At 38.8% G+C, this 24,801-nt stretch overlaps 1 protein-coding gene across 4 annotated transcripts in view; it reads left to right on the top strand.

Annotated features, from left to right (window-relative positions):
* The window catches only part of LOC131067996 (uncharacterized), a 60,807-nt gene that overhangs the window by 10,959 nt on the left and 25,047 nt on the right, over positions 1–24,801 (top strand). For 2 of the 4 annotated variants that reach the window (XM_058003180.2, XM_058003179.2), the window contains exons 2-7: positions 10,279–10,382; positions 10,655–10,765; positions 10,940–11,050; positions 15,059–15,166; positions 15,347–15,535; positions 15,656–15,808. In XM_058003180.2, coding sequence (XP_057859163.1) covers positions 10,298–10,382; positions 10,655–10,765; positions 10,940–11,050; positions 15,059–15,166; positions 15,347–15,535; positions 15,656–15,808 — 757 coding nt within the window. In that variant the 5' untranslated portion in view covers positions 10,279–10,297. The remainder of the gene's footprint in view (positions 1–10,278; positions 10,383–10,654; positions 10,766–10,939; positions 11,051–15,058; positions 15,167–15,346; positions 15,536–15,655; positions 15,809–24,801) is intronic. The other 2 variants (XM_058003181.2, XM_058003182.2) reach the window with 2 other exon arrangements.

Here is a 24,801-nt window from a genome sequence, read left to right on the forward strand (position 1 = left end):
TTAGTTTTAGCTTTTTGGCTTTATTTAGCGTTTTAAGCTTTTTAGCTTCATGTTGAAGCTTTAGTTTAACAGTGCATTCTTTTTAGAACACCGTCTTGTAATTCCTTTATATACGTTGTATATTTGTAATTAATACATCCAATTATTTTTTAGTTATAGGCAAATACCACTATCCATGGCATGCACAATAACTATATAGAAATTCCAAGGCCTAACACTACAAAAAGCACCAATTGATATTGGTAAAATAGAAAAACAAGGACTAACATTTACAGCTATATCGAGAGTTAAATCATTAAATGGCCTTTGTGTTCTGCCAACAATTTCTTTTTTTAGCCTACTCTAGAATGCAAAACAATCCATACATAATTATCAGAAAATGGAGGAGACTCAATTACAATCATTCTTACTATGAAAAAATGAGGTATGCAATTATCTATCCAATCTCTTCCACATCAACTTCAAATTTTATTTCAATCTACACACTTTACAATATTGGTCTTCAAAAATTGTCTTTCTCAACTAACTCATTCAAACCTTTTTGGTGTGTAGGCGGATACTTAACAATCACAGCTGTCATGTCCACCCCCTTGTTTGTTATATATAACCTAAATGGAACAATTATTATTCATTAATTAATATAATATTTAACAATGAATGATTATTTGAAATTATTAAATATTTATTTTTAATTAATATCTATTTATCAATAACAATATTCTTGAAATATTTAAATTAATATTATATTACATAAATTATAAACAAATATCAAGCAAGATTGTCATGTCCCCGCAATAATAAGCAAGATCGCAGAATTATTAAATTGTATCACTGCCATAGAACCTTGATAAATTCAGAATATAAAAGAGGCAATTTTCCTAGGGTATCGATGGGGATTTGTTAGGCAGCGTTTCCTTAAGTAAAAAGCTATGTAAGCTGTTACCAAAAGCAGTGAGTTAGTTAAGGGGGTGCGATCATAATAAAGGTTGTGCCTTTTCATCCCACATTGGAGGATATAAAAAGAGATCGATTCATTTGTGAAGGTGGGGCCCAAGAAAGCTATTAAAAATTGAAAGGGATATCAGCACATAAGAGAGGAGAATCGAAACTATTAGGAAGTGATAGGCAGCAAACATCCTTGTTCTCGGTGGTATGCATGAGGATGGCTTAATACGTATGCTTAACGTATGAAGTCTGATAATGTTTTTATGCAGAATTTAATACTAATATTAATATAGACTGCAATACGTATGACAGTCATTCTTAATTTCATATGCAGTGGCAGACCAGATCTGGCGCATGTCAGATCTGTCTGGCCACACCGCCTCAAAATATAACTAATGCTTTTAGGCAATGGGGTATTAATAGTTTATATAATAGCTAATTAGAAAATACATAAATATTTGATAATATAATTTAATTCATCTGTTTATTTATATTCAAATCAGAAAAGGATAATAGAATTATATATGATATTGATATCAGCAAGATTTATATCAGCTTGACATACATATATAAATATATATATATACTTGACATAATATCAATAAGATTATATTCATATATTTATAAAAATATGAATTAGAAATATACATATTATTATGAATATAATGGATGGTTTTAATAATTTATATAATAGAACTGAAAATGATATAAGAAGAGAATTATATGAAGACAGTGAAATAAATCAGAGAATATATATATAAAATCTATACACCAGACCGAAGACTAATCTATAAGAAGATCATATGTAGCGACAATTTAAAACATTGAAGCATATACGTCAAGTATACAAATCAGAGGAAGTTATCAAGATAAGCTCTATCTTCCAAACCAGTCTTGAATCTTAAGTTAAATATTATAATGAATAGTATTCAGTTTTGATAAAATTATATTTAGTAATATGTTGTAACTCTCACCTTAAGTTAGAATTGTTATCTCAAGACTAAATTAGGGCATCCCAAATAGGGGACATTACAACAGCCCAATTATAAAAAGGGCAAAAAAAATTACTTCTGCTAAATAAATTTGTGCAGAATCTTACTCCAATGCATGGCAAAATCGTATGCAAAAAATCAATAACAATTTTGTTTATTATATTATGCATAACAAAAAACATTTGCACTTAACATGTATCAGAATATTTATCAATTACATGAATTCCAAATACACACAAACATATGGATTTAACTTCTTTCTTTACTCTAAGTCTAATATTATTTCTTGTTGTAGAACCAATTCCATACTCAACAAAAATCAATATTGGAAATGTTGATGGGCATGACATCAAATAATTCTACAATGATGTCACTTATCTCAAGACTCAACACCTACTATTGTATCAAGATCTTTAAACTATTAATACCAAAGAAATTGGGGACATGTCCCCGGCCCTTTTTGATGTGTGCCTGTTACTAGGACATCTGAGGGACGGGGGGATGGGTCGGGAACATCCCCTAGCATCCCCAAAATCTGGAAAATAGTAGGAAACGCCCCGGAAATGCGCGGATGGCAGTGATTCTCAGAGGGGACATCTGTGACGTCCCCTAGCTGCCCCCCTTTTCCCAGCACATAAAAAAAAAGACTCGTGCTTTTAAAAAAATATTTTTTTTATTTTTTTTGTGGGCCCCCACACCTCAGCAATAGTGCATGAGTATTTGATAAATTTCATACACATTAAACTACATATGTCAGTTCTAACTACAAGTAGTTTGGAAAACACTGGGATAGGTGCTGCAATGCATCTGGGCAACAAGCACAACTCAATTTCACAAACACCTGGAACTTGGTAATGCGTATGAAAGTGATTATAGGTCTGCAACACTGCATTTTTCACTGATATGAGGGATATACATGTCTGAATCACTGCAAAAAGCACTTAGAAATAATGAACAGCAGCCTGGTAATAAATTTCACAACACTCAGAAGTTGGTAGTGTGTAAAAAAGTGGTTGCAGGTCTGCAACATTGAATTTTTCACAGATATGAAGGGTAGACAGGTCCAAATCATAGCCAAAAGCACTCAGAAATATGAAATAAAGGGGTAAAAACTTTATTGATAATCAGACACAAGAATTACAAAGAGAACCAGGGTCCCAAGGCCCCAGAAATGAACCACAAGCCCAGCCCAAATCAGCCAGTTTCATACCCATCCATGTCCTTAGCAAGAATCTTCTGCAAGTCCTAACAGTAATCCGAGGAAAGATGCTCCCAACCTTCAACTTTCCAATCACTATCGTGTTCCGAGGCCCACTTAGCCAAACAATCTGCTACTCTATTCCACACACGAGGAATGTGGATGAAAGACACCTGCTCCATAGCCGAGCTAATATGAAGAATCTGACGAACAATCTCTACCAACTGCCAATGAACCCCACTCGCCTTTTGCTTTGTCAACAAGTTCACAACAATTTGTGAATCCAATTCACAGATAACCTTCCTTCGACCCAACTTCCAGGCATGCTCCAATGCATAGAGAATTGCAAAACCCTCCATAAAATTATTAGAATGCCGCCCTTTATGAACCAGAAATAAGAAGACCACCAACCCCATACGATTCCTACCAATCTACCAACCCCATACGATTCCTACCAATCCTACCAACCCCAGCAGGGCCTAGGTTACCCCTAGAGGAGCCATCGGTATTAATCTTGATAAACTCAGCTTGAGGAGGCATCCATCTTCCCATCCTTTGAACTTTTTCAAAGTACGTCTACCTCTCCTGACACAAGCTGAGGCAGGAGACAACTCTTGCAACCCCAACCTAGTCACAATATCTACCTCATCTCTATTAAGAGGAAAATGCACCTCACATTTAGCTTCCACCGTCTCCCAGATCGTAACAATGATTCAATTCCACACTTGCTGAACCACCAGTCTGACCTCACGAAATATCCTCCTGTTCCTCTCGAGCCAGATCTGCCACAGTATGAAAATGGGCGCAATGTACCAGATAGTCTGGAGGAAGGAGAAGATAGAAGGTCTGCCCTCCAAAACTCCACCAGGGAATCCGTGTGAACACAAGGATGCTTCCGCACCCCCCACCAATAGTGCCAAATAAGCATAGAGAAGGGGCATCTGAAGAACAGGTGTGAGGAATCTTCCTCCCCATTACTGCACAAGGCACAAATGGAAGCCCCCAAAAATCCCCGCTTGCGAATATTGTCCCAGGTTAGGCATCTGTTCAAAGCCAAAGTCCAAGCGAAGCAGTTACACTTTGGCCAAGAAAGATTATTCCACACTTGTTTCCACCAGGGCATCTCTCTTCCCTCAAGTCTTGGGTTCAACAATTCCCGATATCCACTAGCTACAGTAAAGACGCCCTTAGGATTCGGAAACCAAGCAAGTCCATCCTTACCCTTGAGAGAACTAGAGTGTCAATTCGCAAGAATGCCATGCAACTCTGCACACTCTTCCTCCATCCCACCAACCGGCCACTCATTAGGAGCCTTCCACCGCTCCATCTCCAGCCGCCCACACCTATACACAGCCTTGAAGTTACTCACCCTAGACCACCCTGCCTCCAAAAACCTCTGGCAAAGATTCCCAAGGTTGGGAAACTGGTCAAGGATGGGGGGGTAACCATCCCAAGAGTCGTTCCAAAATAAGACCTCTTCCCCCCTCCTGCAAATCCAAAAGAGACCTTCCTTAATAAGAGAAGCCCCCTTCTTAAGAGTACTCCAAATCGTTGAGCCTTTACCCTCAAGCGGATATCTTGGAATTTCCTCCATCGGGTTCCTATGCACATATTTGTAGGCTAAAATCCTAGCCAAGCCACGATCCTTCTCAGCACACCACCTCCAATACAATTTAGCCACCAGAGCCTCCCCAAATAAAATAGACTGCCTTAAACCAAGCCCCCCTGACTGCTTCGGGCTACACACCAAATCCCAATTGACAAGACCCCATTTGGAGGAGGAGAGGCTACCTGCCCATAAGAATTGCCTAGCTAGAGAGTCCAATCCCTTCAAGAACCACTTAGGAGCCAGTTGAAGCATACATCGATAAATCGGAAGAGCCTGAACCACTGACTGAATCAGCTGAACCCTCCCAGCAAAGGATAACCATCTATTAGTCCAGTGATCAACCTTCGTGCGAAATTTATCCAAGATACCCTGCCAAGATTCCCTAGGAGGGTTACCAGGCGAAATAGGAATACCCAAATAAGTCAAGGGCAAAGAACCAACTTGGAATCTCAAGATAAGAGCAATCCTCCTTTGAATAGAACCAGGAGTGTTGAAAAAGAGGATAGAAGATTTATCCTCATTAATCATCTGGCCCGAAGCTGCAAGATAAACATCCAAAACCTTTCTCAGATTGGTGGCCTCTCTGATCCAAGCAAGTCCCATCAGGGCCACGTCATCAACAAACTGCAAGTGAGACTGCGACTGCAAGTCATTACCCCAACTCCATCCCTGAATAAATCCCCGACCCAGATTATGCTTAATCAACCTCCCCAGACCCTCGGCCAGAAGAATGAATAGGTAAGGGGATAGGGGGTCCCCTTGGCGAAGACCCCTAGAAGCACCAAACAACTTAGTATGATCTCCATTGATTAGCACCGAGAAAGATGTAGACGTAACACAACTCATAACCCATTGGATCCATTTGTCAGTAAAGCCAAACGCTCTGAGAATCTTCTGGAGGAAGGACCAACGAACTCTATCGTAAGCCTTAGCCATATCCAGCTTAATAAACATAGCTTTTTCCTTGGAAATTGCCATAGAGTGAATGGTCTCCGTAGCAATGGCCACCCCGTCCAAGATTTGGCGCCCTTCCACAAACCCACTCTACTCCTCAGAGATAACATCCCCCATACACTTTTTCAACCTATCCACTATCAGCTTAGAGATGATCTTGTAAATCACATTGCAGAGAGAGATAGGTTGGAATTGGCCTAACCGGTCAGCCCCATCACATTTGGGGATGAGTGCAATGAAAGTCGCATTCAAGGCCTGAAGCATCTGCTTATTCCTCTGGGACTCCTGAACTACTTCCCATAAATCTAGTTTGATAATATCCTAGAAATCTTGAAAGAATTCAACCGGAAACTCATCCAGTCCAGGAGCCTTTCCCTTTCTCATGTGAAAAACAATCCTCTCTAGTTCTTCCAGCGAAATGGGACCCATAAGCTGCTCATTCATCTCCCTAGTAACTAGAGAAGGGATGCAATCAAGAACTTTATTCTCCTCCACCGAATCCCCCTGAGAATCCTCCCTGAAGAGGGATTGGAAATAAAGTAAAGACTCCCTAGAAATCTCCTGCAAGGATAAAAGCTGCTCACCTCCAGCTCCGGTATGGCATTTCCATGTCTTCTTGCTTTCACTGAGTTGAAGAAGAAGGCAGTGTTCTTATCCCCCTCTTGAAGCCAATCAATACGAGCTCTCTGTTTCTAGTATATTTCCTCCCTAAGCTCCCATTCCTCTAGAGCCTTAACAGCCCTGTCTTCCTCCCTAAGCAAGGCTTCAGACAAATCATGCTCTCTGATGTCACTGGTGATGCCATTCAACACTATCTGAGCAACTTTCTTAGCATGAAAAATATTCCCGAAACCCTGACCGTTCCACTGTTTAAGCTGAATCTTAACAAATTGCAGCTGCTTGGAAAAAGTGTACATAGTAGTGCCAAAGGCTGGCCTCCCTTTCCTTCACCACTCCGCTACAAGAGTTTGCAAAGCAGGATCCCGAAGCCACATAAGTTGGAATTTGAATGAAGGAGAGCGAGCGACTAGAGCAGAAGAAGAAACCAACTTGATGGGCCAGTGATCAGACCCTCTCCAGTCAAGAATCTCCGAGCTTGTGGACCACTCCCCACCAATCCAGAAACTAGAAACCAGAAAACGATCCAGCCTTTCCGCAATCCAATACTCCCCTACCCTCCTATTGTTCCAGGTGAACAGACCATTACCAGGCTTAATGTCAACAAGATGCAACAAAGCTATATTATCCCAAAAAAGGAAAGACGAAGGTTCTAACTGCATAACACCCCTCGTCTTCTCACTCAACTCAAGGATGGCGTTGAAATCGCTCGCCATAATCCAAGGATGAAGAGAGACCAACCTCCGCATACAAGAGATATGGGACCATAAGTTCTGCTTACCCTGAAGATCAGTGGGGGCATAGATGTTAGTAACCAAGATATATTCCCCAGTCTCAAGATTAGAGACAACCCCGGATAACGAAGATCTGGAGGCCGCCCACCAGACAGGGCGAATCCTTAGAGGGTTTCAAAGATAGGCCACCCCTCCTGAGGAGCCCACAACCCCAATACACTGACACTGGCATCTCCCCCAAAGCTTTGGCACCAGATCCATCATACTTTCCACAGAAAGTTTTGTCTCCTGCAAAAAAAGGATATCGGGAGAATGGCTCCTTATCAACTCCCGAACAACTTTTTGTCTAGGGCCATTGTTCAAGCCCCTCACATTCCATGATAAAACAATCATTTAGGGGGATTGGAAAAATGAGAATCCAGAGTCTTTACTGACCCAGACTCAACCAAATTCTCCCCCATCAATTTGATCTTCTCCAAGTCCTTTTTTCTGCCAACCTTTGAACTCTTCTTCGATGATCCTTTCTTAATGTCCTTCTGGTGGAGACCCAAATGTAAGCCCATCTTGTTACTTTTGGCCCCAATAGATTCCAATTTTTGAGCTGAAGGAGAGACCTCCCCCCCAGCCAACTCCACTACAGCACTAGGAATGGTCCCCAACTGAGCCACAACTGGCTGATCCATCTCCATTTGCTGGCTCCCAGCAATTTGCAAAGCCTGGGTCGAGTCCCAATTCATATTATCATTGACCAACCCTGGTGCACCTGATCCAAAGGAGTCAGCCCAGGGTTCACCTCCTGCTAGGTGAGGTCTTCTAGGGCTTCAAACCTATTAAAGGTATCCTCCTCCTGTCTCTCTTGAAGGGGCCTCTTTTGTCCCCGATTCCTGTGCTTTGACTTAACTGGGACAAAACCATCAGTACCCACAACTTCCCCAATCATGGCGGCTTTTCCTTTATCAGCCCCATCTGTGTTATCGATCGGCTGTTGAGATTGGCGCACCATCGGTTTGTACCTAGGACACTTGCGCTGCAAGTGACCGTACTCATGACATAGACGACACCGAAAAGGTAAAGTCTCATAATCTAGCCGCTGAACCCAGGAATAAGAACCCGCACACATATCTATAGCATCTGGCAGAGGCTTACTAAGATCAATTTCAACACAGATATGAGCGAAGGTCATTACCCTTCTCCCTAGGGTTTGCGATGAGGCTCCAACTGGCCTCCCAAGTATTGAAGCGAGCATTTGTAGCACATGCTCCCGACAGCATTCGACCGGAAGATGCGGTAAACGGACCCACACTGGGACCCTATTCGGGAGTTCTTCGAAGGGTTGAACCGTGCATGCCAAGGTTTGATGAACAACCCCCACTTGGTTGTAAAAATACGGCCTTCCTTCAAAAACCCTACTCCGATCCTCCATGCAATTGAAGGTAACCATGAAGTAGTTGTTTGCCAGTAACATAATCTCCATCTCCCCTTCTGGAGCCCAAGATCTTTGAGCCCAGTTCTCCAAAAACTGTAGAGAAACCCTCATCCCCAAAAACTTGCAGTATAACGAATGTTTAGAAAAGTAATCGACATCTTCCGCTATCATCTCCGGAGGAATATTCAACCTTGGTCTCTCACTGCACTTCTCCAGGCAGCCATTAATCTTCGAGATCTGAGAACCCCCAACACTTCCAGCCCCAAATTCTGAGGCAAAAAGGTTATTATCAAAGGTCTCTAAATCTTGGGGTGGAGATTTCAAACCCACCGCAGCCCGGAAATCCATATCGTGAGGCGCCTTCGAGGCCTCTCCACCAGATCTAGACATCGCACAACTCGGAGAGCCCACCTCCCGAAAGGAACTGGCCAAGGATGCCACACCCCCTTGCAACAACACACCCTCTCCCCATTGTGCAGCACGAACCGCTCACTGCCCTTCCCCACGAACAGGCTGCAGCTCCGCAGGAACCCCGAGCCCCTGCCTCCCGCAGCACCTCCCACCACCCGCAGCCACCGCTCCACCTTCACCCCCGCAGCCCCGAAGCTAACCCCTCCCGCAGCAACACCCCCGTCCGCAAACGCCACCCTTGCGCCGCCGCACCAGCATGCAGGCTCCTCCTACGAGCTACGGCAGCGATGCCCTAGCCCCGCGTTTGGCTCCCTCCACGCACAGCGCCATCTAAGAAATTTTTCAATCCAATCTAAAAATAATTTTCTCCCCATCTCTCCAAGCACTCAGAAATATGAACAACATCTTGGCAATTAATTTCATAAATACCCAGAACCTGGTAGTGCATAAAGTAGTAGTTGTAGGTCATAATAGTAATAGAATACCATCAAAATATTCTCCAATAAGAAAGAAGCAATGAACTACTTGCAAACAAGTGCTGGACTGATCAATGTCAAGTCCAAAAACCACCATACAAAGCTTAAACTTGATTGCAGGTCTGATATTCAACTGTTTGCAGGTCAAAACAGCTACAAAATTTGTCAAACACCTTCCCAAAACATCAAAGAACACCACCCAACATTACCCAGCAGCAACATACACCACCAGCACCACCAAACAGCAACAAAGGGGCCAAGAAATGCAGGGAGTCGTATTCAGCAGATCATGCCAGGTCTGCAAGAGGTATGACCTGTACTGGGCCATACTTTTCAGACTGGAAACCATTCATACTCCTACAAACTCACATGCTTGGGCTGGGAATGAACATTAATGGGAATGGCTAGTGTAGACTAATCAATACCATCAATATTGGTGGTCAAACAAGGACATCAATTGAACACAAATGCTATACATTAAGGCTCTATAATTTATATATACATGCTTTATCCATGTTTTCACATGAATTTAATGTATATATGCATGCTTTATTTATGTTTTCATACGAATATTTAAAACTTCACTATATATTTTAAATTTTCCCTATATTTAATATAGCCGTCCCCTAGGCATCCCAAAAATTGGCCAAAAAAAAACTGTCCTGGAAAATGTGTCCCACCGTCCCCTGCCGTCCCCGTCCTGGAAACTTGGGGTAACTTAGATTACTACTAATTATTACACAATAATAATGTTGTGTCAGTTTTTTCAAATACTGTTTAGAGATTATTAAATTCAAATATAGAACTCCTTTCAAACAATTTTTGTATAAAGTACAATTGGTGTATCCATGGCACCTCTTTACGGTGCAAGTGCTATTGGTAAACTTCTTTTTACACTGGTCTTTCTGTGCGCAGATAAAATATAAGAATAAAAATGGCTGTTTCAGACCAGTTAAAGAAGAATAGGAAGAAAACGAAAACGAAGAGGCAAAAGAGTGACTCCAAAAATGAACCGCAAAGTAAGTCACTTAGCAGCTCTTTCTCCCTGTTTGCGTGTATATTTTTTGTTCACTTTTATTTTTTTGGCGGGGGTTGGAGGGTGTGGTGTTGAAGTTTTTATGTTCCAGGGTTTTAAAAGCTTAGCTGATTATTCTTTATGTTACTGATAATGTGATCATTACCCTGCAAAATAATATTAGGGCAGTTGCACGGATAGAATTGCACAAAACAGTTTATTCAAGCTTGAATTTGATGGGTGAGATGTGATTATTTTATTACTGTTGCCTTTCAGGGGTTGGTAAACCTGAAGAAAAAGAATTGCATGAACAGGCGGTTTATTCAGCATCAAAGAAGAACAAAAGGGTGAAGAAACAGAAGAGTGCAACTGTAGACAATGATGCAGGTGAGGAAAATAATGATCATATGGGTTGTTTTAAAGAGAGTAAAGGCATTAAGTAGGTGTTATCGTATTAAATCACAGTAGTGCAGCAGTCAAAAGGTAATTGCATGAAATGGTTAACTGCACCTTTTATTGCATCAATTAGCTGTGACTATTTAGTGTTTTGTTTTATTTCAGAGACGAGCAAGCTGAATGGAGAAGAATTTCTCGAAGAGGGGGGAGATTTGGTCTTGAGGAAAAATAAGAAATCAAAGAAATGCAAAGTTGCACCATTAGATAATGACATGGGTGAGAGAAATGACAATACCGTGAATGGTTTTTTGACCTTGGGGAAATTGCTCAAATACAACACAGTAAATTGCATTGAGTATTTTTTTTTTATGAGATCATAGTAATGTAGTTGTCCAAAGGCATTTGGACAATAATATTAATTTTAAAAAATTGAATAGTTGTTTTGTTGCCACATTGCTTAGACACAAAAAACACTATTGATTAAATCATTGAAACATAAGTATCATGGTTTATAAATTACTTTTAAAAACTGAGTGCTTATAAAAATTTACAAATCATGTCAATATTAACTTGTTAAAAACAATGCAAGCTTTTAAACAAATCCCTTAACAAGGAGGTATTTTCATAGTGTGTTATATATAATATCTATATTAGAATTCAACTACAGAGTTTTTGAATCAAATTTATTACCTATTTTCGTGAGTAGTGATTCACATGAACCCATCTTTCATGAGAACGAACAGTCTCACTGCTTCTAAATGATATTCATAGGAGTGAAGCATTGTGATTTCTTCGAAGGTCACCCATCCTAAGACATTTGTTAAGTAGGTTTTGATTTCACGGGAAATTCCATGGTTAATTGTGCTTGAGTTGGAGTAATACTAGAATGGGTGACTGTTAGATGTTTTGTCATTGATGTCAAGTGGTTTTTGTCAAGCTTGTGCCATTCAAGCTTGAGGATTACTCAAAGTATTATTGGAATGAGTTTAAAGTGCTTTTCGACCTACTGTTTATTCATTAAATTTCCTCAATTTTGCTTGAGGTGCTTGAGGTGCCTGGTTGGTTGCTTGAGGTGTTTGGTTGTCAGCTTCACCTAGTTGCTTGCTTACTTGAGCTGAATGTATGTGCAGACGTATTTGTTTGACGGCAGAAGTTTCTGGAATTATAAGGGAGGAATCGTATTCTCCTTACTTTTGGAATTACTTTAATTTGTGGCCAGCTTTCAGTTTTGTCTGACGGAAATTACAGAAAGTTTTTATGTTTTGAAAAAGTCTTTATCTACGGTAAGGGAGAAATTAATTCTATGCTATTCTGGGTGCCGTTTTTTTGAAGATATACTTTTTGGGAGCTGCTTAAGACTTTGTGTGCATGCTGATAGACGTGCCTGCAGAAATTATGTCTTTATTATATCCTGCTGACTGGGCTTCCACATCCGAGTTTTGGGGCTGTCTTCATATTGCTTTTTCTTATTTATGGCATATGTGTTTAAAGGAGCATATACGTTTTGTGAAGTGCCCATTTATGATACGTTTTTGGTTCAGCATATGGGTTTGAGTTATATCTGAAATGAATCGAATGTGCAGCTTTGGTGAACGGAATTTGGAGCGTTTTTTTTCAAATATTCTCTTTAGCTCATGGATTCGAAAGGGAGATATACCGGTGCAAGTAATATGTGGCTCTTTTTAAAAAAAATGGAAATATTCTTCCAGACCTGGACTTATGCGTTAATTTTTTTTCTAATTTTAGTGGCTTCCAAAAATTAAAGTAAAGACATATATATATTGGTATCGTAATCTTTGAAAGAGGGGGATGCTGCTGTTTTTCTTGGTGTGGTATTGGGGAGTATTTTTGAAGTGTGATTGGAAGGGAGGAAGGTGTTCATGCGTTGTGTTGAATAGACGATGTCTTTCAAAAGGATACCAAAATACATTTTCTGAGTAAGCCATTTCTATAGGATGTGCGTGTGTCTGTTGTGGAGGAAGTCACTTTCTGTTTCAAAGAAAGAGTAAGAAGAGTTTTTGAATGCATGTTTTTCTTTAAGCATGCAGTGGTGAAATTTCAATGGTGTGAGGCTGCGCTGTGTTTTCATGGACTTGATATTGTGGTATTTTTTTGGGATAGTGGTTTTTTTGATACAAGTTGTGCCCCCATAAAAATGAATGGTAAACTTCATTGCTGAGTGTATTGATATAATTTAGTCTGTTGTTAATTCAAGCTGATGGTCTTTGAATATGCTGTGGTGTTGGGTGTGTTGAAGGTTGAGAAGATTCTAACCAAGAATTATTTTTGTTGTTGGGTGCTGGCTTTTAGTGGAGTGTGATTGAAAAGGCAGGCAGCTCTTATTTATAGCAGAGATGTATCTTCAAAAGGGGTGCTGTTTTGTTAAAAAGTCTGCAGAAGGAAGATATTGGGATTACTTTGTGGAATCTTTAAAAATTAAACTTATGAAGATGCTCTGTGTATTTTGGTTCTGAGGAAGTTTATTTTTATTATACTGGGAGTTTCTGTCATTCTGAGCTGAGCAGTAAAAAGTTGGAGTTGGTGCTTCATCCGAACTGAGAGTTGGAGATTTCTTTGAGGTTGCTGCCTCATCTATTCTGAGTTGGTGCTCATTTGTTGGAGCTGGGTTGGTGCCCACTAAGAGTTGGTGCTTTCCTTTATTTATCATTTTGTAAACTGGGTTGGAGCCCATTTTGAAGCTAATGGATGTCTATTGAAGCCGTGGTTTTTCACCCGAAAGGGTTTTCCACGAGAAAATCTTGTGTTCTGGTTTTTACGTTTGTCTCTATTGCTATGTATCTGTTTTAAGCTTCTTCATGAGTCCTTAAATTTGCAAAAAATTCCATTACTGATTCACCCCTCCCCCCTCTCAGTATTGGCTGTGTGTTTCTCAGTGACCTCCTCAGAAGTTTTAATGCTTCACCCCTGCGAGCATCACTTTGATATAATGAATGTTAAGTGGACTATTCATACTCATATGAGAAGGGTTCATGTGAACCACTACTCACAAAAATGGGTTAATGAATATAATATAATATAATAGAATAACTTTTAACATCCATGATGGCCTATGGGACAGCCAACTACTCCAAGCCTTTCAAGCCTTTTGCCTTTCATCTTTTCTCCTATACAAAGTGATAAATAATTCTCCAACTATCTTAACTGCTCCCTCATTAAATAAACTGAGTAGAGCAACATCAACCAAAATACTAGCATATTTGACCTTGATGTCCTTGTAAGCATCACAATGAAAAATGAAATACCACTACCCTAGAAGAGCAAAAGACACAAACTCTCTCTTCCCAAACTTCTTTTGGCCTTTTCCACCTTTTGGTTTCACATCGAAGCTGATGTGAGTTAGTTCTTAAGTGAGCAATTGGAATCCATGCTCTCCAAGGGATATTTGCCCCAATGTAGGCTTTCTGTTGATGATCACATTCAAGGTTAAATTCCTCAAGATAATAATTTTTCTTTTTCCCTAGAATTCTTTCCCACATAGTTTTGTGAAATTTCTTTATGATAAATGTCTTGATATCTTTCTTATCATCAAGTCAAACATTCAAATAAATATTTCACTTATTTATCCACTTGTTCTATTGCTTCATCCATGCCTTCTTTCTCCCACTTAGAACTTTGTTGAAGACAACTTGAACCTTCTCGCTTCCATCATAGCAATTCTTGACATATCTTAAGAGATGATTTAGTTCTTTAAGAAAAAAAAGAAGATGATTTAGTGTTTTAGAAAACAAATATTTTGTAGGGTTCATTGCATTTGGTTAAGGTGTTGTCAAAATAACTAGTTAGTAGGCCCATTCCCACACTTCTCTCTGAATAAAATTTGGAGCATGAGAATTGGTTTCTGAAAACTTTCTTTTTACACTGGCCATTCTGTGCACAGATAATATATAAGACTGAAAATGGCAGTTTCAGACCATTTAGAGAAGAATAGGAAGAAAATGAAAATGAAGAGGCAAAAGAATGATTCCAACAGTGAACTGCAAAGTCAGTTGCTTAGCAGCTCTTTATCTCCATCTCTCTCTCTATAGTTTTTGTTCTTTTTTATTTTTTTGGTGGGGTTTGGAGGGTGTGGTGTTAAAGTATTTCTGTTCTAGGGTTTTAAATGATTAGCTGTTTGTTTTTTATTTTAGTGATAACGTGATAATTACCCAGCAAAATACTATTAGGGCAGTTGCACAGCTAGAATTGCACCAAACAGTTTATTTCAAACTTGAGTTTGATGGCTGAGATGTGATTACTGATTATTTTATTATTATTTTTGTTCAGGGGTTGATAAACCTAAAGAAAAAGAATTGCATGAACAGGCAGCGTATTTGGCATCAAAGAAGAACAAAAAGGTTAAACAGAAGACTGCAACAGTAGATGATGATGCGGGTGAGGAAAACAATGATCATATGGGTTGTTTTAAAGAGAGTAGAGTTAAAGGCATTAAGTAGGTGTTATTGTATTAAATCACAGTAGTGCAGCAGTCAAAAGTTAATTGCATGAAATAGCTAACTGCACCTTTTATTGCATGAATTAGCTGTGGCTATTTATTGTTTTGTTTTATTTCAGAGACGAGCAAGCTGAATGGAGAAGAATTTCTCGAAGAGGGGGGAGATTTGGTCTCGAGGAAAAAGAAGAAATCAAAGAAACAGAAAGCTGCACCAGTAGATAATGGCATAGGTGAGAGAAATGACAATACCATGAATGGTTTTTTGACCTTGGGGAAATTGCTCAGAGACAACACAGCAAATTCATTAAGTAGGTACTTTTCTTTGAGATCATAGTAATGTAGTTGTCCAAAGTCATCTGGACTAAAAAGTTCAACCCATTGATTTCAATGGATGAACCTTGCTCATGCATTGTTTTAATTTCTTTCAGAGATGGAAAAGTTAGAAGCAGAAAAAATGCATGAAGGGGAGAAGTCTTCGTCATCAAAGAAAAAGATGAAAATAAAGAAAAAGAAAAGTACACCAGTGCATGATGACGCGGGGGAGAAGAACACTAAGGGTGCCCCTTTAAAGGGAATGAAAAGTATGTAAAGGTTGGTTGTTGTTTACTTGCAGTGATTTATTTTTTGCCTTAATTGTAGAGACATAAGTCTCTAATGAATTGGGTAACACAGCAGATAAAAGTCAAAGTAACGAACCAAATTTAGCCTTGAAATTCATATTTAAGATATTAAGAAACTATATTTAACCCATGCTTTGCCTCGTAGACTAAAAGAAAAGTTAAAGCCAACTGAATATTTAAGTCTTTGATGGTTTTTAGTATCCTTATGGTCAACTATTCTTGAACAGTTTTTATGCATCAGAAAACTACCTGATTATAGAACATGTGCCAGCCTTCTACTTTTTCTTCATAGTAGGAAAATTAACCAGCATAACAGCTAACATCCGAAACAATGTCTATTCAGCAGAGCAATTAGGATTACAATAGCAAGAATTTATAACAGACCAAAACAATTATCATGTCTCCTCTTTGAGACTAAATACTTAACCCAACCACCCACGAGACTTGCATATTTTACACAAGGGATATGGATTGCATTTTACAAAAATACACAAATTGCTGGTTTCAGAAAGACTGCTGGCGTTAGAGATTGTTCCCCCAGCATTAGACAATGGTAATCTGACTAAGTTAACAGATAAAAATGTCATTTGAGATAGCATCGTTACCATATAAGTCTATGGAGATGATAATTAAGGAAAAAAAGGCGACTCAAGCTCGATACTAGCAATTGGGAATAAAAAAGCATTAAATTAAAATTAAACTATAAGTTATTAAGGGCAATGGTTTGGATGAGGGGTTGTGACCCTTCCCTCATAAAGATATAAATAAGAGATAAAAGTCATCTGTGGGGAGAGAAGAAGAATATAGGAAATAAAAAAAAGGAATCGGAAGAAATAAATTAAGAAATCAGAAAATAAGGATCTGATACAGTTTAAGACAAATCCTCAGGCGGACTGATTACAGTATTGTGGTATGGATTTTCTGTGCAAAGTATTAAGTGCTGTGACAATGTTATATATATGTTTCTGCATAACTTTTCCTGCATCTTTATGATTAAGTAGACTGTTGATATGATTATTTATACAAGTCATAGTAAATGTGTATCAGACCAGTGTACGCTGCAGTTACTTCATGCAATATATACATTTCCATATATTTCGAGTGTTTCCATGCTATGATAGAAGGGAGAAGGTCTGCAAGAGGGGTACGGTGATGAGGCACTCCTCTATGGTATGCCACCTCTATGAAGGGGCTAGATGGTTCCATGAGGCAAAGGGGGTGCAGAGAGTACTGCCCTTGGGCCTAGAGGAGATGGTTTTCAGGGTACCCTGTTGCAACATCTTTCTCCTATCATAAGTACAAGGAGACCAATCATAGAGAGAAGGAGAAGGTTGGCAAGATGAGGGGATAAAGGAAAGGGGACACCTCACTGGGTAGACCACCTCATATGGATGGCATGGGCCACATGAGGCCAAGAGGGATGGTATATCCACTCTTGGGCCTAGGGTAGAGGGTCTGAGAAACCCCATCGAAGCCACGCTCTCCCATGCTCTCCTATGGTTGAGCACTCCAAGATATTTAGAATGTTTAATGATTGAATCAGTAATTCTGCTACTGAATATTATAATCTAAATTTATTAATAATTCTGCTATGAATTCACTAATCTGATTGCTGGGATTATTGTTATAAGAAGTTTCTAATCTGCTTGCAGGGTTTAAATCAGGCGAAAGGTATTCTCTAAATCCACTTATTCACTTGGAAATTAAGAAACTAGGGCAAACTTAGGGCATATCCAATTAGGGGACATTACAACAATTTGGGACAGAGGAGAGGCTTTCCCCCAAAAAACATTATTAACCATTCAAAAGATAATATACAAGGTCCAAGTGTCTAGAATGATGTGAAAGTACTCACTGATGTAGTCAATATTGACACGGTGCAGCTTTGAAATTTATATCCTTGCAGGAATCGTTAGTATCCTTTTTTGTACAATAATGTAGGTCCTGAACTAAGGATCCCAAGCTTCAACTTCACAGTAAAATGAAGAATTGAATTAGAAAAATTCATTTTCATGATCCAAATGAGAAGTTTATCATTATGTAATGTTGAGGTGTGATAAGTGATAAAAAAAATTTCAATTGCTTGAGTTTAGAATCAGATATCTTGCAATGAGCTTGTTTGAATTCCAGGCTCATCAGCATTCATTATCGCATATCAGAACCACCAAAAATATTCACTTTCAAGTCATGAGAATGTGGCTCTTTGTTTGTTATTTTAGAACATAGAAAGATGGTGAGTACTAGGCAAACCTTGTCATGATGCAAGCTTCAACACGCTTTCAGGGAATTTAAATCATGCTAACAATTCCTAGGGCAAGATCACTTTTCGAACATTTTTGATGAAAAAACTTCAAATAATAGTTAAAACAGAACCCATTTCTGCTTCCTAAACTCAACACTTTAATGATCTTATGCTTTGACATTGAAATTTGATCTTAGATCATCTGATAAACCAAAGGAAAAGTAAGAGCAGCACTAACCTTAACTATCACACATTCAAGTAAAACATGAAACTTAGTTACACTTTTATGAAAATTCAAAACTGTAAAGTGATTTATTCGTCAATACAAGGGTGATGACGGATTGTACATCTATGTTACAATACTTAGATGAAAATCGCTGGAACAAACTTTAAGGGCAGTGACCAAAAAATTTGCATGTCTTTGTTATGGTAGCATTATACTCAAAAAACTCACGATTAATCCCAACAGATTATTATCCCTTTTGGCTTGCTTGGAGATGTTAGGACCATTGGTCAACTTATTTTCAATTTTTTGCACCTTTTCATTATTCTCTCTATTATTTTCATTTCTCATAGAGTTAATAATGTTTTAGGAACTTTTGGATAGTCTTTCCTGTGATGGCCATTTCTTTTACACAAAAAACAATCATTAAGACTTCCCAAAAGCTCAATCTCACATGCAATACAGATATTAGCCAATTGAATTCACATAAATTTAGGCACTTCAATATTAGGAGTCCAGGAAATCAAGACCCTAGCATTCAATTGAGGGAGAGTTACTCTTGTCTACTCCGTATGCAATTCTTGCCCCAAAGGCTTCAAAATTTTCAGAACAAACTTCTACAATTGAGGGGCCAATTTTTATAATTCTAAATCACCTTGAGGTTGAACTTGCCAACTTTTTTTTCATGTTTAAAGAATCCACCAACCAAGGAATAGCTCTAAAAATTGATTGACCATTCCAAAATTCCTTTTTAATAACTCCAACTTACATATTATGGTTTTTGAAGAAAATAACAAACAACCCCTTTTGAATCATTTTGCAAAAATTCACATGAATTTCCCCTTTCCTACTTGTTGTGACCTTTTCACACATCGCCCCATTGCAACTGGGGACCCCCTCTTTCTTGCTTTCATGTTTTGTTAGTTTAGAGTTTTGGCTCAGGTGACAATTTTGAGCTTCAAATGTCTGAGTCTCATCCTTGGATATGGTCATGTTTCCAGGTCTTCATGTTGCAAAATAATGATAAATCTTTAAGTTATGAAGTCAGTAGGATCAAAATGCTGAAAAGGATGTTAAAATTGTTAAAAATGATCCTAAGTATCAAGCTGCCTTATAGTGTTGATTTATCTTGCTGAGCATAAAATTTCAATTTTGCCTCAAAATTTGAGCGAAAAATAATAGAAATGTTGCAAATTGATGTGAATTTTGTGTGAAAATGCTAAAAGTCCCTATAGGAGTCGTTTTTCTACTCCTAGGAGGTTGAATGAACCCAAAATGCACAAAGTCCCGATGGAATTCAATTTTTCACCCTTGAAAACTTGGGAAAATTCATAAAGTCCCGATGGAAATAGAATTTCCATTGCATAAATTGATGAAATTGGGTAAATGTGGACTTAAAAAGCATGAAAATCAGCTAAGTCTTGATGAGGGATGTTTTTCCACTGAGCAATTAAGTTATAACTGGCAAAGTCCCGATGGAAGGCGTTTCTCCACTAAGCAATCAAAGTGATAATCAAGAAAGTCCTGATGAAGGCCGTTTTTGCACACTCCATTTTGAGTATGAAAGTATCAATTTAATCTTAAGGATCAGGAAAGTCATGATGGAGGTCGAATCTCCACTCCTGGACTAAGTTTACAGGCAAATGAAGATATTTTTGTGAAAGTCCCAATGATTGAAGAATTTCCACTCAGGACAAAGTGATGGAAATGGTGAGTCTCGATTGAGGTTGTTTTTCCACTAGGCCTACAAAAGTGAAAATGCATAAGGAAAATGAGTCTTGACGACCCATGATTTTCCACTTGAGGGAAAAATGACCAAAAGAAAGTGAATTAAATGTGTCTTGATGGACATCGATTTTCCACTTGGAGAGAAAATGATCAATGATGCAAAAACAACATGAATTGAGTGTCTTGATGGTGGTCGATTCTCCACTTGAGGCTAAATTGCAACGATTTGAACAAATTTAAGTGATGACCATCGATTTTCCACCAAGGGGCTGGAGATTGAACATAACATGAGATTCTTAAGGACAATCAGTCCCGATGATTAAAGGATTTCCACTTAGGAGGAAATATGCAAGGAAAAGTGAATTTATGGCAAAAAACAAAGTCCCAATGGCTTTCGATTTTCCCCTTTGCAAAGATTGAATGAGTTTTTAAGGTGAAATGAACACGATTTGAAAAGGAAAATTCAGTCCCCATGAAGATCGATTCTCTACCATTCCATTTGGTGGATAAAAACAAAGGGAAATGAAATTAGACTTAAGTGTCCCCACACATATTGATTTTCCTATCTTGTTGGGTTAACATTTTTTTTATCCCACATTCGCTGTGAAAGTGAAAGGTGAAATGCAGAATAAAAACACAGGCCAGCAAGCAATATAATATCATTAAGTTGCTGATTTGACTTCAGGTGAGCTGGAAGAGAAGAGGATTAAGATTGCCTAGGGTGCTAAGGGATTGCGCCACCATTAAAGAGGAGATTGTGCCACCATGAAAACATTTTGCAGCACCATTGAAGGTGACACCATTACTAACTGAAAACGCCATTGCTCGCTGAGAACAACATTACCAGCTATCATCCCAAAGGGGAAAATGCATCATTACCAGCTAGTTTAAATGCAGATTGCATCAACAACATGAATCGTACCATGAAAAGTATAACATTGAGCTGATTTCTGAGATGTTTCCAGACATGTTTTTAGACCTTTATACTTAGAAATCAGACTTGGACAGCGAACTGGGTTGCAGCATCATCCATTTTCTGAGTTTGAAAGGGCATTTTCAGACTTACACATTAAAGTCGGACCTTTCTTAAGTCTGAAAATCAGGTTTTCTTTAAGGCAAATTTCCAGATTTGGATCAAATCATTCACATTTTGCAGAATTATGTTACATAATTTCGAATTTCTGATTTTAGAAAGCTAACAAGTCTGAAAATCAATTGAACTCAGAACTTAAGTCAATTCTGGAAAATTTATTGACTTCTAGCTTCATATAGGTACCATGTCGAAGGCAAGGATAGCTGCAAGGAAGACCCAGTTGAAGAATGTGCTTGAGGGATATCTTCCGAATGGAAGAAGGTTGGAGACACTAACATGGACTACTTGGATAGGAAGAGGATGAAACGAAGGATGTATGGAACAAAGAACCAGCTACCCTCTCCCCTAGCAGTCAACATAATGAAAAGTGGAATCTACCACGCAGCTGGCTTCCCATCATCAATACAATGCAACGAGCTCATGGTTGAGTGTGCCAGGCACTACGACCCATAGTCAAGAACAATCCGAACACCTATGGGGTTGGTGCTTGCATATCTCGTCGAGGACTTAGTAAGAGAGGCATTTGGGATTCCTAGTCACCAAAGCATGCAAGCAAGAACTAAAGAGGACGCTCAAGCTATGTTTGAGAAAGGACCAGATGCATGTATGACGCTCATCAACAATGAGCAGGTCCTGGAAACAAGGCGTCACCACTCCTAGTTACCTAAGAGACTCCTAAGTTCAGATTTTAAAGCGGAGCATAGTGTTATGAACTTCCTACTCAACAGGATCATGGGAGCACCTCAAGGAGCTTTATTTGAGACATGGATGTTCTATTTCATTGAGGACATATTAGCTGGAACAATAATGATAAATTGGGCAAAGATCAGTTGAGGAATTTGGAGAGAACGAAGTCTTTCTACATGACTTCTTACTTAGTCTACATGCTAGCAAGGCACATCATATACAAAGGATTAATTTGTAAGGACAAAGTTGGGAACAAGCCAGGACGATATAAGGTGTATGAATGTTATCCACAACTCAACCTACATGAGAAAGAACTATTTAGAAGGGTGAATGATACATTCACCATGTACCTCACACGATTGCTATAGGGTGGAGTACATAAGAGGTTGTCCAAGGAGGCAATGTTGATGGTAGAAAAATATGGATCATGGTTTATTCAATTCTCTAGCTTCACATACCTAAGGATCGAAGGATTTACTTCCAAACCTTACAAGCTTCCTAGGTATCCGGCCGATGAGATGGTGTTGCTTGAGGTAGTGAGGCAGCTATCAGAATTTGATTGCATTCAGAAAGAGAAGCATAAGCAAGGTATAACTTTTCCTATACACTTGGGAAAATGATGGAGATATGCCCCACTGCAATAGCAACAGATACAATAAATAAAGAATTGGAATTTTTCTATCTTGGAATATACAAGCCCAGGAATTCTTTCGATCCATTCTAGAGGATTTTAACAGCTAAAGGAAAAAAGTGTACACATAAGATTGACATCGAGGACTACTGGGCAAATCTTATAGATGAGTTCGTTAGGAGAAAGATGTGGTCTCAAATGTTAGTGGACTTCATGAGGAGGTGTAACTTCTTCTCAATTCCTGATCAAGTGAAGGATGATGGGAATCATATTCATCCTTAGTATAGTAAGGAGAAAGACAAGCCAATCCCATCACTTGATTGGTCACAACCAGAAGTGGTAGACTTGAACATTTTGAGGAGGGAAGTGAATGATTGCTCCGGGGAATGGGTGGATAAACAAATCAACAAGCTAAGGAGGCAAAATACCACCTTGACCTATGAGAAAATGAAGAGCGAGGAGTCTTCTCTTAATGATGATGAGAGAGCTATAAGTGATACGAGAGCAAACAATGATGAAGAAAGTCAAGCTCCTAAGAGAAGAAAGGTCATAGCTGGAGGAACACAAGCAAAGGGCAAGGGAATTGCCATTCAAGAATCCAAACACAAGAAGCACAAGTCCGACATTCCTCGGTCTACCATGAGTTCCTCATTCATTAAAGAAAATGATATACTAGGAGAAGACAATGAGTCCGAACAAGGTTTCGACATGGAGATCCTACCAGATAATGATCAAGATGAACACGCATCAGCCCAATCAGCACCACATGAAGATAAAGAACAGCAACTGCGATCTCCCAACCATTCAGCTTGAGGTCCATTTAGTAGATGATGTGGTGGATCATAGTAAGATGAGAGTAGTAGATGAGGTAATTTTCGCATTGAGAGGACTTGATGATGATCATCAACTCGAGGATGGGATGGAATTTTCTACAATTCCTAATTGGTTGATGAATAGCATGGAAAAGAAGAAAGTTGGAGAGATGCAACCCATTAAGGATATTGATGACTTCTTAGCCCGGATTGGTAAGGCTAAAGAAAAGGAGGCGAAGAAGTTCTCTAAAATTACTAGAGATGATTCAGGATCCTGTATTTTGCAAGTGGCTGTCCCAGCAGTTGACAAGCCTAGAGATGAGATCACTCCTATGGACTATAGGGTTACAACAATTGATCTTGGACCATCCACAAAGCAACAAGAGTTTCAGGAGCTGAATGATTTTGCCAAGGCTATTGAGGCATGATTAAACAAAGTTGAAGAGAAGAAGGAAATGCTAGAAATGGAGAACAAGAAACTCAAGGAGTACATTGAGGGGTTGTCAAATCCCCTAAGGCATGAGAATCCTACATTTGTTCCACCCATTGCTATTGCTCAAGGGTCACTTAATGATCATGAGGCAATGAGGAGTACATATCAGAAGGTTGGAAAATGGATAGAAGATATTTTGAAGCAAGCAGATGACTTCCTAGTCTAGCTTGTCCAAGCCTATAAGAGAACAATGCTGCTCATAAGCAGGATACAATGCTTGGAGGGAGTATGGTAAGAATTCCAACTAGTCCAAGACAAGACTATTCCTCGCTTCAAAGTGTTTAAACGAATTTCTACATCAACATTGATCCAGGAGGGAGTAATTGAAGAGGGAAGTGTATATGATCTCCATGGATGGTATTGTTCTTTGGCCATGAAGAAATCAGTGTTTGATCATGCGAAGGATGAGTGAATGGAAATGGAAGGGTCAATCTTAGAGATACAATCACAGATCCTCACTTCAATTGAAGAATTATTGGGACAAGATGTTCACACTTCTAGCAGCTTGAATTTGGAGGGATTGAAAGAGAAGATGACGTTTGTTTACTTTCAAGGGCTAGAGTCTATTAGGAAGAATCAGCTAGACTATTTGGTTTCCCTTATGATCTTCATCAACAATTTGCAAAGTTTACACCAGATTGGGAGAACATCTTCGATGCTTGCTTAGATGCCTTGGATGTTATCGAATTGTAGAAGGATGGTTTACCAAGTGTCACAATGGAAGAGCTCAATTTAGTCATGTCTAGATTCGATGAATATGCTGATATACATATAGTACTTGAAAAACTAGTTATTAAAAGATGTATAAGAATTACATTTCAAATGAAACTTTGGCAAATTAGTAAAATAACAAAATTGCAAATACTAAATACTAAATTTTTTTGAATACTAAATAAAATTTGACAAATGAAATTGTCAAATTGGAGATTTCTATTATATCGAAAATATCATAAAGATGATTACAATGAGTATCATGATATCAAATTAAGTAAAAAATGTCAAAATGTAGTGAAAGGAGGCCTCTAATCATCTGCAAACTCCTCAC

The sequence above is a fragment of the Cryptomeria japonica genome, chromosome 6, assembly GCF_030272615.1.
Source record: "Cryptomeria japonica chromosome 6, Sugi_1.0, whole genome shotgun sequence".
Lineage (NCBI taxonomy): Eukaryota > Viridiplantae > Streptophyta > Pinopsida > Cupressales > Cupressaceae > Cryptomeria > Cryptomeria japonica.